The 17,443-nt window shown below is 47.9% G+C and overlaps 1 protein-coding gene across 1 annotated transcript in view; it reads left to right on the forward strand.

Moving 5' to 3' along the window:
- Isx (intestine specific homeobox) overlaps positions 1–16,918 on the forward strand; it is an 83,609-nt gene extending 66,691 nt beyond the window's left edge. Inside the window, exons 5-7 of the mRNA XM_045152262.1 lie at positions 11,322–11,473; positions 14,635–14,820; positions 16,439–16,918. Of these exons, the coding sequence (XP_045008197.1) occupies positions 11,322–11,473; positions 14,635–14,820; positions 16,439–16,678 (578 nt within the window). The 3' untranslated portion in view covers positions 16,679–16,918. The remainder of the gene's footprint in view (positions 1–11,321; positions 11,474–14,634; positions 14,821–16,438) is intronic.
- Positions 16,919–17,443: the final 525 nt, after the last annotated feature.

Consider the following 17,443-nt stretch of genomic DNA (forward strand, 5'->3'; position numbering starts at 1 on the left):
TGTCTTCCCTGCTAGACTCGGTCTTCTTGACTGGGAGCCCCAGATACCAGCTCTGGGAAATTTCTACTCAGCACTCCCTTTTTCATTTCTTCAGCTTGAATAGCATCCCAAGAAGGGTAGTATGAGGACAACCATTGACTACTGACACCCCAACAACCCACACTCAGTCTTAGGGACGTGGACTTACAGGCTGGGCATTTGCAACCCAGCCCCCATCACCCCACTAGCATGAATTCTAGTCATCTTCTGGATTCTGGGAGGGGTCACTAAGAGGATTGGATATGACATCATTATTGTCATCATCACCTCTTAAAAACGAATGCTTATCCTGAGCATTTTTTTTATTTTTTTTTTATTATTTATTTATTTGAGAGTGACAGACACAGAGAGAAAGACAGATAGAGGGGGGGAGAGAAAATGGGCGTGCCAGGGCTTCCAGCCTCTGCAAACGAACTCCAGACGCGTGCGCCCCCTTGTGCATCTGGCTAACGTGGGACCTGGGGAACCGAGCCTCGAACCGGGGTCCTTAGGCTTCACAGGCAAGCGCTTAACCTCTAAGCCATCTCCCCAGCCCATCCTGAGCATTTTTAATCACAACTAATTGGCTAGGAAATCCCTCTGCATGAAGTCATAAGGTCAGGTTTTCATGCAGAACAGGGTTTAGGGCCTTCCCTCCCTCCTGCTACCCCCAATGCTGCTCGTCCAGGCAGCTGGCAATAGGGAAAGCCATGTGTTATAATCTTGGGGGTCGTAGAGCACACGGGGACCACACTTGAGTGGTGCAGCTGTGAGATGAGTCAGTCATGCGTAGGGGCGAAAGTTCCCAACGTTACAGCTTCCCAAGAGCTCCTGTAAGTAAACTCATTGGTCACCAAGCTGGACTTGGATGGGGTCCTTTCTATCTGTGTCTAATCTGGGGTAAGTAGATGTTTCCTTTTTAAAAAAATTTTTTTGTTTATTTTTATTTATTTATTTGGGAGCAAAAGACAGAGAGAGAAAGAGGCAGAGAGAGAGAGAGAAAATGGGTACGCCAGGGCCTCCAGCCACTGCAAACGAACTCCAGATGCGTGTGCCCCCTTGTGCATCTGGCTAACGTGGGTCCTGGGGAATCAAGCCTCGAACCAGGGTCCTTAGGCTTCATAGGCAAGCACTTAACCACAAAGCCATCTCTCCAGGCCTGGGTTAAGTAGATGTTTCTTTACGCCTCCCCAGAAAAAGAAAGAGAACAATTCCATTCCTAAACACACTACCAATTCTAAACATTATAATAAACATCTCTTTTAAAAATTAATACATGGAACTGGGCATGGTGGCGCACGCATTTAATCCCAGCACTCGGGAAGCATGGGTAGGAAGATCGCCGTGAGTTCGAGGCCACCCATAAGACTGCCCCCAACAGTACACTGCCTGTAGGAGGCGTTAGTTCCCAAATCTACAGCAGCTGGGAACCTAGCTTCAGAACACCTAATTTTATGGGGGACACCTGAATCAAATCACCACCTGCCCCCATAAACTGATAACCACACATGATGTAAAATACAATGCATTCAGTCCAACTTTAAAAGTCCCCATAGTTTCATCAATTCCAATGATATTCAAACATCCCCATAGTCCAAGAACTTTATATATATATATATAAAGTTCTTGGATATGGGGAGATATATATATATTTTTTTTTTAATTGACAACTTCTATACCTACAGACAACAAACCATGGTATTTCCCTCCCCTCCCCCGCTTTCCCCTTCATAACTATTTTCCGTCATGTCCCCCTGCCTTTCCATTTCCATTAGTCTCTCTTTTAATTTGATGTCATCTTTCTCTGCTATTATGAGGGTCTTGTGTAGGTACTGCTAGGCACTGCGAGGTCTTGGATATCAAACCCAATTTCTATCTGAACAGTTGTATGTAAGGAGTGATGCCCTTCCTTTGGGTCTTACATTCTTCCTGCCACCTCTTCAGCAATGGACCCTGAGCCTTAGCCCAGATCTTTTAACTGAACCATAATACCAAAATCAAATCCCCAAAAAAACTAAAATGGCACAGAGTAAACATTCATACTGCCAAAGATGGCACTGGGCATAGCAAAGAAACATTCAGCCAATACAAGATTTAAAACAACCAGGGCAAACAACAAACTCTGTCGCTCCAAGTTCAACAACTCTAGTCAGTGACAAATCTCCAAGTCCAATCATTCTAACCAGCAACAAGTCTCTGGCATTCCAATTCCACCCCTCCAGCTAGGCTACTCACAGTCCTGGAAAACTTCATCTGGGGCCAGAAGCTCTCCTTAGCAGCCATCTTGCAGTCCCGGCATCTCCACTGGGTCTCCACTGCTATCCACGGTTCATCCTCAGGGCCCCATGGGGTTTCCATGCAGGCATCCAGCAAACCTGCTTCACACTGCCCGTGGCCATTTCCAAAACTCAAGACCATATTGCAAATTCAATGATGCTCTCTTTCCTGCATTTCTTATGCTTCATAATACCAGGTAGTGTGCCAATTTGTTAATCCAGCAGGGGAATAAAGCAGACTTTGAAGAACAGGACACTCCTTTAGCATTCAGCCTCCTTCTTTTTTTTTAAATATTTTATTTATTTATTTATTTATTTATTTATTTAGAGACAGAGGGAGAGAGAAAGAGAATGGGCATACCAGAGCCTCTATCCACTGCAAACGAACTCCAGATGTATGTGCCACTATTGTGCATCTGGTTAACATGGGATCTGAAGAATCAAACCTGGGTCCTTAGACTTCACAGGCCTTAACTGCTAAGCCATCTCCCCAGCCCAAGACTGCATTCTTTCTGCTGTCTCAATGCAGGTCAGCTGGCCCAATCTCAATGGTTAGAATCTCTCAATTGCAGGTGAATGGGCAGCAGTTTCAGCCAAAGATTTCTTTTTTTCTGGGCCACAGCCCTCTGCTCACATCAGTCTGTTTCTGTGCAAAGCAACCGGCACAAGTTCTCATGGCATGGGCATAACAGCAAGTCTCTCACACACACTTTTTCTAGCCCAGACCAGGCAAAGCTCTTTCTCACCCTCACAAGCCAAATCTCGTAGTCTGTAGCTCTCACTGCATTCAGGTCTTTCAACTCTGACCAGAATAGTCCATCAAGCTGTACTTACAGCACTGCAAAGAGTCTCTAGGCCAAGGTTTCAAGTCCTTCCACATTCCTCTTGAAAATCAGCTCCAAAAGGCCAAAGCCACACAGTCAGGTGTCCAGCAGCAATGCCTCTCCTCTGGCACCAATATTACTGTTGCAGTCAGGTTCGCATTGCTGGGAGAAATCACCGGGCCGAGAGCAGCTTGTGGGGACAAAAGGTTTATTTTGGCTTACGGACTCAAAGTAAGCTCCATGATGGCAGGAGAAGACGAGGGCATGAGCAGAGGGTGGCCATCACCTCCTGGCCAACATTAGATGGACAATAGCAACTGGAGAGTGTATCCAACACTGGCAAGAGGAAACTGGCTATAATACCCATAAGCCCACCCCCAAAAATACACTCCCCCCAGGAGGCATTAATTCCCAAATCTCCATCACCTGGGAACCTAGAATTCAGAACACCTGAGTTTATGGAGAACACCTGACTCAAACCACCACAGTTAGCAAGGAGTGAGACCAAAAGCCGACTGTGCAATCTTATTTTTACAACAGAAGAAACAGACTGGTAGATTTTGAAAAGGAAAAGCTCCCCTCTTTGGCCTTCTTTTTCCCCAAAATTGTCCTGCGGCCAGACAAGGCAAGACATTTTAAGCCATCCAGACTCCTCGGAGAGAAAGCGGATTGCACAAGTTCAGAATGGATTTGGCCTAAGCCACCTGACCAGTCAATCTTTCTCTCCTACACCCTTTCCCAGATGGGAAACTAACGCTCAGAGAGTGAATAATGACCCAAGTTGTAGAGTCAAGCCAAGATAGAGCTCAGGTCCAATGAGGTTCCTTTAAAAAAAAAAAAACACTTTTTTAATATTTATTTATTTATCAGAGAAAGAAGGAAAGAGAGAGAGAGAATAGGCACGCCAGGGCTTCCAGCCACTGTAAACAAACTCCAGACGCTTGCGCCCCTTGTGCATCTGGCTAACATAGGTCCTGGGGAATTGAACCTGGGCCCTTTGGCTTTACAAGCAAATGCCTCAACCGTTAAGCCATCCCTCCAGCTCCCAATGAGGTTCTTATTTCTGCTATCCAGTGACAGCAGGATCAATGTTAAGGACCAAAAAGAAAAGACAAGTTAGCTGGTCTTTCGAGTTGTTAACCCGTCACCATGTCTCATGGAGTGACTGCTTGGCTTTGGCGCTCCGAGTCCATCCCTCCTTCCAGGCAGCTTTAGCACTCCCTCGCCAGTCGTCCTGCCTGACACATAACATCTGATATCATACAAATTTTCAGGCACGTTATGTGAACATGCCAGATTTGATGACGCTTCCCCTCGGTTTGGATCACTCAGATGGTCTAGGATCCACTCCTGCCCTGCAGAGGTGCACAGTGAAGAGTGACAAGGCAATGGGCAAGTGTGGAGTGCCTCCCCCAGAGGCTCTGTGTCCTCTGAGTGTGTGAGTCACCCTACGACGAGAGGAACGTAGGCTCTGTGTCATCAACTTGGGTAGTTCACCCTCCAGCTGCGCTGCCTGTAGCCTTTCTTATGGGTAGGATCCATCCCAGACCTGCAGCTTTCCTTGGTGGATGTCCTATGGCTTTGGCATCTCTAGCACCCTGGGGTCCTTCCCTGAAATGTCACAGCTTCATGAAGTGGCCTCGCGGGGTCTTCTTGACCTTCCTCTCTGACTCTGCCTCACACTGCTTGGCCTCAGCAACTCTCTGAACCGCAATGCCATCCGTGACTCTCCTCAAAGTCGTCATGTGGGCAATACTGCTTCCAGATGGGGAGCAAGTCTGCCTGGCCTTTGCTCACGGTGGTAGCAGCCGCCTGTATGCTGACCTTGGGAAGCAAAGACCCACCCCCTTCAGCATTGTCCCTTCAGGACTTTTCCTTTCACAAGAATTTGTATCCTTCCTGCCTTGAGCCTTCAAGGTGTAGGGTCGTGCATCACATGGCATTTTTCCCATCATCCCAGTGCAGAGCAGTTGACTTACCTTAATGGCGGTAATCAATTTGGCAATTATAACTAAAGCAGCTGCAGGGTCTGGGCCAGGGATTTTTTATTATTATTAGTTTTGTCCTCAGTGAATACAGTCAAGTTGGTACCAGCGTTAGCCTCCTCCCTGTCCTTCCCCCTCCACAGGGACCTTCCTTGTTGCAGAATATGGGCTGTGCATTGTGGAGTTAGCCATCAGTTATGGGTAAGAGGCAATGTCTCTGTGCATAATGACCCAGCGTGTGGCTCTAACAATTGTTCCTCCCCCTCTTCCACAAATTTCCCTGAACCATGTTGTGTTCACTTTAGGTCTGCTTCAGTGATGAGGTCTTAGGAGCCTCTGTGTCTCTGGATATCTGGTTTGGTAGGATTTGAGTGTTCTCTGTGTCTATCTCCTTCACCCTTGTACTGGTACCAGGTTCATCAAGAAAATAGCATTCTTGCTCATTTCCCCAATTATTCTTAGTTTCAGCTGGGGCCCTTTTGAGTTGTGATGGGCTGGTTCTCTCCTTAGAATCTGTGTCCATCTGGAAAAGAGCAGCAAATTCTCCAATGGGGAGTGAAGTTAGTGCCAGATACATGGGATAACCTTTGTTTTTTAGAGAATTTACTAGGTGTAGGCCCTCTTGTACCCTGCAATTGGCAGGAGCTTGAGAATGAAGAGCGGGCTCATTTTGGATATGGTTTAGACTTGTTTCCCAGCTCCAGGTTTGGGATCCGTTCCACTGAGCAGATCAGTTAGCCAAATCAGGAGCAGTTGGTTTCCCACCATGGTTGTGTCAGGTTGTTTGCTACTGAGTAGCTTAGTAGCTTAGACCATGAGTTGCTTGGATAGATGTTGGTCACTTTCTCCCAGTCGCTCATGTAGCACCTTCTGGCACTAGACGCACTGACTGTCTGGGGATTGACTGACTCTCTTCCAGATTCCAGCCATGTCACTCCATATTCCATACCAATAGCCTATGGTGTCTTCAGCAGTAGGGTCTTACCACTAACTTTTGGTGGGTCATCAAGTTCTCTGACAGAAATATGTCTTCTTTTGGGAAACCTTGTAGGTTTCTCTGATCAAGAGTTCATTGTGGATGATAACCACCTGCTGGTACTGGGAGTTACAGGTCAGCTGGGCCAGGAATTTTTAGTTTGCTTACATTTCTTTCTGTGACAAATTTTACATTTTAAATATCTCTCTTTTCTACATCTTGTTCTTTTCATTTAGATGTAAATTGGGGCAGCTTTAGGAACTATGCCACAAATTCAATACCATTCTACCTCAAAATTTCCACCACCTAATACCTCAGCCCATTACTTTTGAATCCAACCTTGCTCAAGTCTCAGGAATGCAGCCAGTTTCTTTGCCAGGATGTCATATGAACTTCCTCTAGCCCAGTTCCTGATAGATTCATTTTCTCCCCTCTGAACTTCTTGAGTCAAGTGCGCATTGTCCACATTGCTCTTGGCCTTCTGGTCTTTCAAATTTCTATCAGAATGGCCAGTTCAGCTCTGCCTATAGCATTGCAAGGCTTCTCCAGTCCAAAGTTCCAAATATAGCCACGTTCCTTCTGTAAACCAGCTCCAAAAGACAAACAACCACACACTCACATTTAACACAGCAACGGCCCCACTCCTCAGCACCAATTCTCTGTGTCAATTACTTCCTTGTTGCTAAGACAAAGAACCCTACCAGAAACAGCTTAAGGAAGGAAAGGGTTCATTTTCAGCTTACAGTTTCAAGGGCAAGTCCATCATGGCAGGAGCAGGAAGGCGCATTGTCACATCCACAGAGAAGAAGTAGAGAGAGAAAGAGAGGGCAGGTTATAAAACCTCAAGGCCAGGAACACAATTCCTCTAGCAAGGAGCAAGGTTCAACTTCCTAGAGGTTCCACATGAGTATGATGTCACCAATTAGGGGTTAAACATTCAAAATATTCAAACACATGAATCTATGGGGGTCATTTTATTCATTCAAACCACCATGTATAACTTCCTTTAAATAGCCAGTAGGCATCACAAACTAACTTGTATAAAATGAATATCTGACTTCCCTCCACATTCATTCACATTCATTGTCATTCTCTCTCTCTCTCCAAGCCAAACTTGAACAGCTATCCCTTCCATTATCAGCATGCCATGAAAGCTTCCATCCCTCCAAAATATCCTATAGCTAGATCCACATTCCCTCCTGAAAACAACTTCAGGAGAATGAGAAGAGAGGCAGAGGGCTGGAGAGATGGCTTAGCAGTTAAGACACTTGCCTGCGAAGCCTACAGACACATGTTTGACTCTCCAGACCCCATGTAAGCCAGACTCACAAAGGTGAGGCAAGCACAAAGCATGCCCACTAGGTAGTGAAAGCATCTGTGATTTGATTGCAGTGGCTGAGACCCTAATGTACCAATTCTCTCTCTCTCTCTCTCTCTCTCTCTCTCTCTCTCTCTCTCTCTCTCTCTCCAAAAAGAAAAAAGAGAGGCAGAATAAGACTCAGGTCCCAGTCCTACCACCATTAGAAGAGTCTTGGTCTCTTTCCATTTTGAATGAATGAAAATTCGGATAGTGCACTTCATATTCAGACCAAACCAGACCACTACTTACATATCAAAATTATATTTTTTAGAAAAATAAAAGGAGTTCTTGGCCCAGAAGAGATGTATACTGGGCAGAAATCAAAACCAGTGCCCACCTCACTCTAATGGAGCAGGGATCACTGTGTAGCCTTAGTCACATGCAAATCTGTCTGTAGCTCCCATCTTGTCCAGGACTGGACAGAGTAGGAAAGAATGTTCTGAGATTATAAGAATGATTTTAGGTCTGTGGATAACGGCTCAGTGGCAGACTGTTCACTGGGTTTATATAGAACCCCCTATGTTTTATGTATAGGTTTGTATATATTTATAAATATATATTAGGTTTCTATATATAATATATAGAAACCTAAATTTAGTCTCTCTTTATATACACACACATTATATACATATGTATATATGTACATATATAGAATGAATGACATATATATAGTGTGTGTGTATATATGTGTTTATATATAATTGTGTATATATTTATAAATATATATATTAGGTTTATATATAAACCTAAATTCAGTCTCTCTCTCTCTCTCTCTCTCTCTCTCTCTCCATATATATATATATATATATATATATATATATACTATATATTGTATAGCATTGAAGAGCCAGGAGAAATTAGAATTCCAGACAAGAGAAGGGATCAGTCCCAGAAACATGAGATTGTTGGAGGAAAACAGGAGAGATGAACACGTACCCCGTGTGTTTCCGAGCCAGTCATTCCACCAGCTTCAGCAAGGCTGGGAGCACACAGGTGGACAGAGTGAGGAAAGTGGGCCTGGCTTTGTAGCTATATATGTGCCCACCCCAGTTCCGCAGAGCCCTGTGCCCAGAGGGTAGCCCCACAAATGAATGCATATGGCCACCCCCTTGGAATTCTTGGTCCTTTTCTGTTGGAATCTGTGTTTTGTAAGTGAAGTGCAATGGCACAGTGAAGCAGGAGCAGGAGGTTGGGAGGTGGAGCCTCAGCACACGGGCAGTGTCCTGTCCCCACTGCCTACTGCCCCGGCCCGCCGTGCCCTACCCTCATCCAGTTCCGCTGTGCCCTACCCTCATCCAGTTCCGCTGTGCCCTACCCTCATCCAGTTCCGCTGTGCCCTACCCTCATCAACTTCCACTGTGCCCTACCCTCATCCAGTTCCGCTGTGCCCTACCCTCATCCAGTTCCGCCGTGCCCTACCCTCATCCAGTTCCGCCGTGCCCTACCCTCATCCAGTTCCGCCGTGCCCTACCCTCATCCAGTTCCATTGTGCCCTACCCTCATCCAGTTCCGCCGTGCCCTACCCTCATCCAGTTCCGCCTTAGAGAGAAGCTAGCTGGCATTATTTCCACAAGGATCAAGATCAGGTGCTGCATTGCAAGATGTGGCCAAGTGTCTTCACTAGATACCTACATCCCAAAGACTTTGGATAGCCCCCAGGACATTGGGAAGGAAGGTCAGCAGACCACATGAGAATCCTTGTGCTTATACAACGGAACATGAAATTAAGTAGAAAATTAAAAGTCCACCACAACAGGTATAAAGAGAGAAACTGTGAACAGAGGCTCCACATTTTCATGTTTTCCTGGGCCCCATAAATGGCATAGCCAGCCCTAAGTAGAACTGAGGCTGGACAGGTGGGTGGAAGACAGGCTGGCAAGGACCTAGCCGCCACAGATATCAGTCTTCACTCTGTAGGCCAAGGTTGGCACACTTTTTCTGTAAAGGGCCAGATGGTAATTATTTTCGTCTTTATAGCCATATGGTCTCAGAGGCAGTGACTCAACACTGCTGTTAAAATGCAAAAACAGTCTGAGATAATACAGAAGGCAATGGCTAGGACTATGCTTTAATAAAACTTTATTTAAAGCCAGGCGTGGTGCGCATGCCTTTAATCCCAGCACTTGGGAGGCAGAGGTAGGAGAATGGCCATGAGTTCAAGGCCACCCAGAGACTACATAGTAAATTCCAGGTCAGCCTGAGCTAGAGTGAGACCCTACCTCAAAAAAAAAAAAAAAAAAAAAAACTTTATTTAAAAACAGATAAGGGACCAGGTGTGATGGCTCATGTCTTTAATCCCAGCACTCGGGAGGCAGAGGTAGGAGAATCACTGAGAATTCAAGGCCACCCCGAGACTACATAGTGAATTCCAGGTCAACCTGAGCTAGAGTGAGACCCTACCTCAGGGAAAAAAAAAGAAAAGACAGATAAGGACAGGGCTATGGAGATAGTCCAGTGAAGACTTGAGTTCAATCCCCAAACCCATGTAAAAATGGTGAGTGTGGGCTGGAGAGATGGCTTAGCGGTTCAGCGCTTGCCTGTGAAGCCTAAGGACCCTGGTTCGAGGCTCGATTTCCCAGGACCCAAGTTAGCCAGATGCACAAAGGGGGCGCACACGTCTGGAGTTCGTTTGCAGTGTCTGGAGGCCCTGGCGTGCCCATTCTCTCTCTCTCTCTCTCTCTGTCTATCTGCCTCTTTCTCTGTCTGTCACTTTCAAATAATAACAATAAACAAAAAATATTTTTTAAAAGGTGAAAGGTATTTTTAAGTAACAACACCCAAGGTTGTCCTATGGCCTTCACAGGCATGAGCACACTCGTGCATGCATACGCACCATGCACACACTTAAAAACATACCAGGCCCTACCCAGTGATTTTTCTGCCATTCTCACAGTTCATAACCCACACCCCATGGGGAATACCAGCAACCCCACTGAGGAGGACCCTAAGCAGAATGGGGGCAGGGAGGAAGGAAATGATGGTACCAACACGTGATATGTCCATACAAAGTGTATTCATAATTAAAACAGGGGGCTGAAGAGATGGCTTAGCAGTTAAGGTGCTTGCCTGCAAAGCCAAAGGATCAAGGTTCAATTCCCCAGTACCCACATAAAGCCAGATGCACAAGGTGGCACATGTATTTGGAATTCCTTTGCAGTGGGTAGAGGCCCTGGTGCACCCATTCTCTCTCTCTCCTTCTCTCTCTTTCTCCCTCTCTCAAATAAGTAACCTAAATTAAATATGTTTTGAAGGCAAAAAAAAAAAAAAAAAAAAAAAGCCATACTGGAAAGATAGCTCAGTGTGTAAAGGTGTCTGCTATGCAAGCTTGGTGACTTAAATTCAGACCCCAGAACCCAAGTAAGTTCGGATTCACTTCAAGGAAGGCCAGGCACAGTACCGAGCATCTCCAATCCCAGACCTCCTGCAATGAGATGGGAGGGGGAGTCAGGAACCCCAGAAACTCATGGGCCAGCCTCCAGCATATGCAATAGTAAACAACGGACCTCAGAGAAGGTGGGAGATGAAGATGAACATCTGAAGTTGTCTTCTGACCTGCACATACACACGCACACACACACAAACACACCAAAACACAGTGGGTTGCACTTGGTCTTCAGACCATCATTTTTTTGCTACCTCCTCCTGTAGACAAGGAGTACCCTACCCAAAACCCGAGAGAAATTTCTAGAAGGCTGACTTGGCTTCACTGTCTAGGATGCATGAGAGGGAGTCAACCTAGAAAGCGTTCAGGAAGTGAAGGTTGCAAAGCTCCAACTCCCAGGAGCCAGGGACCAAGACTCAGTTGCAGCAGGCAGAGGAAGGGAAAATGCAAAAGTCTCCCAGAGACGTCACTGAGCTAGCTCGCGTGCTCCCTCCCCGCAGAAGAGAGGAAAGGCAAGCGGAGAGTCCGAACCACCTTCACCACGGAGCAGCTGCAAGAGCTGGAGAGGCTCTTCCGCTTCACCCACTACCCAGACGTCCACGTCCGCACCCAGCTGGCTGCCAGGATCAACCTGCCTGAAGCCCGGGTTCAGGTACAGCACCCAACCTCACCCCAGCCTCAGTGCAGTGGGAACGTGTAAGGCACCCTGCGTGTTCAGCCCTCCAGGGTTGCCCTGTGAGATATTCCCATGGGCTTCATCTCACGAATACAGTCACCACAGCCAAACATGACTTTCCAAGAAATGGGATCATTGTCACCCTAAGGATCCTTTCCCCTGTGGGTAGCACTGGAGAGAGGAACACTGGCAATCCCCATCGTTCTCTGTCCCCGTGCTTTTTCTCCCTCCTCATTTGTGATGCCAAAATGCCATTCACAAGGGAAGCCAAAACACTTGAGAACAGGGTCAACAAACTTCCCCTGTGAAGGGTAAAACACTTGATTTGTCGGCACATAGTCACCGTCAGAGCTGCCATGCGCCTTTCCACAGTAGCGTGAATAAAGCAGTTCCAGATAATGTGGAAACAGGTGATCGTGGTGCTTCTCCAGTGAAATTGCATCTATGAATGTTGAAATGTAAATTTGGGGGCAGGAGAGATGGTTCAGTGGTTAAATATGCTCGCTTGCAAAGCCTGACAGCCTGGTTTTGATTCCCCAGTACCCATGTTAAGCCAGATGCACAAAGTGGGCGTATGCATCTGAGATTTGTTTCAAGTGGCAAGAGAACTTGATGCACCCATTTACCCTCACATTCTCTCTCTCTCTCCCTCTCTCTACTTACAACAAAAATATAGGACTGAAGCCGGGTGTGGTGGCTCACACCTTTAATCCCAGCACTCAGGAGGCAGAGGTGGGAGGATTGCCATGAGTTCGAGGCCACCCTGAGACTCCCTACTGAATTCCAGGTCAGCCTGGGCTAGAGTGAGACCCTACCTCGAAAAACCAAAAAAAAAAAAAAAATAGAACTAGAGATAGGTTTAGTGGTTAAGGCACTTGCCTGGGAGGCCTAAGGATCCAGATTCAATTCCAAACTACCCACATAAAGCTAGATGCATAAGGTGGCACACGCATCTAGAGTTCATTGCAGTTTGGCTAAAGGCCCTGACACACCCATTTCCCCACCCCTCTTTCTTTCTCTCTCTCTCTTTCAAATGAATAAAATATTAAAAAATATATATTTTTAAAAACAAAAACTAGGGTTGGAGAGATGGCTTTGAGACTAAGGCACATGCCTGCAAAGCCTAAGGACCCAGGTTCAATTCTCCAGGTCCCATGTAAGCCAGATGCACATGGTAGCACATGCATCTGGAGTTCATTTGCAGTGGCAAGAGGTCCTGGTGTGCCCATTCTCTCTATCCCTCTCCCTGTCTCTAATAAAATAAATAAATAATAAAATATTTTTTAAAAAGTAAATTTTGTATAATGTGCAGGTGTTATTAAAATATTGTTTTTCTTGAACCTGGCATGGTGGTGCAAGCCTTTAATCCCAGCACTTGGGAGGCAGAGGTAGGAGGATCGCTGTGAGTTCGAGCCCACCCTGAGACTACATAGTGAATTCCAGGTCAGCCTGGGCTAGAGTGAGACCCTAACTCAAAAAACAAGAAAAAAAAAATATATATATATATGTATATATTGTTTTTCTTTAAAATACTTTAAAATGTGGGAACCACTCTTAGATCATAGGCCATTTGAAAGCATGTAGAAGAGCTAGAGAGATGGCTTAGCAGTTAAGGCTCTTGCCTGCAAAGCCTGAGGACCCATGTTCCACTCCCCAGATCCTGCATAAGCCAGACGCACAAGGTGATGCATGTGCCAGGATGCAAGTGTGCACAAGGTGGCGCACGCGTGGGGAGTTCGATTGCAGGGGCTAGAGGCCCTGGCTCACCACTTCTCTCTCAGACACTCTCTCTGTCTCTCCCAGAAAAGTAAATAAATAAATAAAAACAAAGGGCTGGAGAGATGGCTTAGCAGTTAAGGAGCTTGCCTGTTAAGCCTAAGGACCCATGTTCGACTCTCCAGATCCCACATAAGCCAGATGCACAAAGGTGAGGCACGTGCAAGGTCGCACATGACCACTAGATGGCACAAGTATCTGGCGTTTGATTTCAGTGGCTGAGGCCCTGGAGCACCAGTTCCCCCCCCCCTTCTCTCTGTATCATTTTCTTTCTCTCCCTCTAGCAAATAAAAATAAAGACAAAAACAAGTGGAAGGGAAAATTCAGATTGTAGGATGCCATTAGCCAACCTGGATCTAGACCACATTTCTTTCCGTTTGGAGGAAGCTGGGCCCCCCGTCGGAGGGTGGGAGACCAGTTTAAGCCCCAAGAGCCTTGCCTGCCATCTGTCATGGCTTCACCCCAGAGTGCCTCCTGCTTTGCCCAGGTTCAGAAACATGGTCGCTGCTCATGGCCCCAGCCCTCTTGGCACATGTTCCATTTTGCAGAAGGCTGGCATGGGGAGTCGTGCCAGATCCAGCTGCAGCATGGTGGGCACTCTCTCTAAACAGCTTACCACCTCATTCTCCTTTGAAAATGAAAGTGCAGCCGTCTTGCTCTCACGCAAACTCCAAACACAGACACAGGCCAACATGCCACTTTTTACTCTATCCCAACCTCCTTTCCTTCTGGCTGAAGTCCAGTCCTGCCTGGCCCAGCCCCCTTGCCCTCCTACATGGAAGCTCGCACCAGCTGAGCGTTTAACACCTGCGTCTGCCATCAAGCCTAGAATCCCGCACCTGCCCCCGCAGACTCACCAAGTACAAATGGCCGCGTGTCAGCAACCATCAGGGCGCTCGCGAATGCAGGGAGCTGCCAATGTTCAACCTAGAGATGCCAAGAGGCCCACAGGGGTTGCAAGCCAGGGGCCTGCTCGTGGCAAACAGCCCGCAGATGGGTTTTATTTGGCCTGTACAAGCTTTTGAAAATCAAGATGTACACGATGGAAATTGGACGAGTGTAAAACATGGGCTCACATGTCCGGGCAGTAGCTGTTGACGGGAGCTGAGACCCACTTGAAGCTCTGTTCTCCACAGACCCCACCCTTCCCAGTCACCACTCCTGGGTGGACCCCTTCCTCAGTCCTGTAGGTGCTGATGGTTGTGACCTCAGTCCCCTCTTATAAGGCTGACCTCCAGATATAAAGAAACCCTGCATGATACAGCTTTGTAAACTGGGAAGTACCCGTCCTGTGGGTACTCACGGGTGCTAAATGGAGTAGACTTCCTTGACGTAGTTCTATCCTCTTTTCCTAACCACAGATCTGGTTCCAGAACCAGCGAGCCAAGTGGCGGAAGCAGGAAAAGATGGGCAGCCTCGGTGCCCCGCAGCAGCTGGCTGAGGCTGGCTTGGCCCTGCCCTCGGCTCTGGATGTAGCTGTGAGTGGCCCAGTGATCAAGGGGAACTGGAGAGACCATCTTCTGGGAAGATGCCAGCCAGACCCAGAGGTGAGGAAGCCCCCCGGGCTGTGTCTACAGTACTAAGTGCAAGGGCAGTCTAGTCAGTGTGGACTAGTTGCTACCTGGAGGCTTGATTAGGACCTGGGACAAGTGGATGGTTCTCTGTCCCCTTGTCTTCATCCTTGAGTGACGATCGCAGGGCATCACCTCCTTGGTCCCAGAAGTGTTGGTTTTTGTTTTTTGTTTGTTTGTTTGTTTTGTTTTGTTTTTCTTGGTAGAGTCTCACTCTGGTCCAGGCTGACCTGGAATTCACTCTGTAGTCTCAGGGAGGCCTTGAACTCATGGCGATCCTCCTACCTCTGCCTCCCGAGTGCTGGGATTAAAGGCGTGCGCCACCACGCCCGGCAGAAGTGTTGGTTTTTTTGTTTTGTTTTGTTTTGTCTTGTTTTCACTTGTGCAAACTTCACAGTTCACGAAGCAGAGTCACAGGTATGGACAAGGAGGTTGGGCAATCAGCTCTAGAGTAGGCTTCCTGTGTTCAAATCCCCACTCTGAGCTTGTCACAGTGTGACCCAGAAAAGCCACCTTGTCCCTCAGAGGCCAGTACTAGAATTCACGTGTGCGTGCGCACACACGTCCACACACACATGGAGGCCAGAGGACAACCTCGGGTGCTGTTCCTCAGGGACACTGGCCATCTCCTTCTGGAGACAGGGTCTCTCATTGGCCTGTATCTCCCAATTCACCTGGATGGGCTGGCCACTGAACCCAAGGGGTTCTCTTGTTTCTGCCTCCCCAGCACTGGAATTACAAGCAGGCTATAGCACACCTACGATTTTAGGCACTGGGGATAGAACTCAGTTCCCCATGCATGTGAGGCAGGCACTTTACCAACTGAGCTATCTCCCAGGCCCAAGTACTATAGTGGGGTTTTTGTTTGGTTGGTTGGTTTGGTTTGATTTTTCGAGGCAGGGTCTCACTCTAGCCCAGGCTGACCTGTAATTCACTACGTAGTCTCAGGGTGGCCTCGAACTCACGGAAATCCTCCTACCTGTGCCTCCCGAGTGCCGGGAGTAAAGGCGTGCGCCGCCACGCCCAGCCCCAAGTACTAAGGACTATACTATAGCTTTGATAAAGGATGAAATGACTGAGGCCTAGAGAACAATGGGCACCTTGGAAGTGCCTCCCAAACACCAGCACCCATGGCAGCCAGGCACAGTGAGGACGGCAGCCGGAAGAGCGGTGAGAGGAAGTCAGTCCTGCCCTGCCCCGGAGTCACAGAATTTACACCCCACCACCGTGAGGCCCTGAAGTAGAGGTTCTTGGTTATTCTTTTTTTTTTTTTTTTTTTTTTTTTTACTACTTGCAGAAACAGGGTTATGAAAAGCAAAGTGACTTTTCAGTTACATAGTTGTGACACCTGCTGTGAGAATTAGAACAGCCTCCAGCCCCAGGGTCATGTCCCTCCTACAGTGACCACCTGTCAAGTTTTGCATGAGTTCACGCAGGGCCTTCAGCACTAACGTGGGAAACTACAGACAAGGCAAGACTAGTGGTCCCATGACCCGCCTCCAGCTAACCCACCCATGGGACATCTGGGGGACTGCGGAAGGTTCCTAGATGGAAGCAGAGGACTCACCTGTCCCCTCTAAATCTATCCCCACAGGGCCCCCTGCTGCTACCCACTGCTCTGCCCATGCTGAGTCCTCCCACTGGGTGCTACCCACTGGCTCAGACTCAGCTGACCTCGCCCTGCTTCCCTGCCCAGATCACCCTCATCCCACAGCACCCATGGGAGCCGCAGCCCCACCCAGGCCCACTCAGCCAACAGGCCTATGTGTCTGCGCTCTACCTCCTACGGCCTCCACACCCCAAGTGGGGCAGCAGCTGTGCCACTTCATCATAAGGACTGGACAGTCGCCCCACCTCAAGCAAGCCACCCTCCTCTCCCCGGTGATGGCAGGTGGTGTCCTGGGCCTCAGGAGGAAAAGAAAAAATCACTCCACAATCCAGTGATGGCTCACAGCCCAGAAAGGAAGCTGCCCGGAAAAGACCATTGACAGGCTGTACTGGCTACAGCAGCCCTTGAACGGCCAAGGATAGAGTTCGGCTTACTCTCTCTGCGTTCAGAAGATTGGTCGCCTGGGCGCTCAGGAGGAGCTCCGGAATGGGATGTTCTCGGCCCACCCCCGTGCTTCCTCTAACCACGTGCCCCTCGGGACCTCATCTGTAACACAGCAGCTGGACAGCTGGTTTCTGAGGACCCTTCTCTCCCTTACTTTGGGGAGGTCAGCCCTGGGCGGCACTGTGGCGTGGGGGAGAGAGCAAGAGGGCTTGCGCCCATGTATTCATTCATGGGGCACACTCACAGGTGACAGGATGTAAAGCTGGACAACTCGGCTCTAGCCGGGCCGGCGGGAAGGTGGCGCCGACCTTGCCCCAAGCAGATGTCAGTGGCCTTGCACTCAGCTTGAGTCTAGCATGTTCTTTGTGCCTTTGAAATGAAAGTCGCAGAATGAGAGAAAAAAAAAAATAGAGGAAAAGTTGTTTTGTTTTGTTTCTTTTTTAATTTAAAACAGAACTTGGTGCCTCTGGCTATTTTGCTGGGTTGGGAAGGGATATCGTCCTGGCTGGGTATGAATGAAGAGAAAGATAACGGGCTCTTTATAAG

The sequence above is a fragment of the Jaculus jaculus genome, chromosome 6, assembly GCF_020740685.1.
Source record: "Jaculus jaculus isolate mJacJac1 chromosome 6, mJacJac1.mat.Y.cur, whole genome shotgun sequence".
Classification (NCBI taxonomy): domain Eukaryota; kingdom Metazoa; phylum Chordata; class Mammalia; order Rodentia; family Dipodidae; genus Jaculus; species Jaculus jaculus.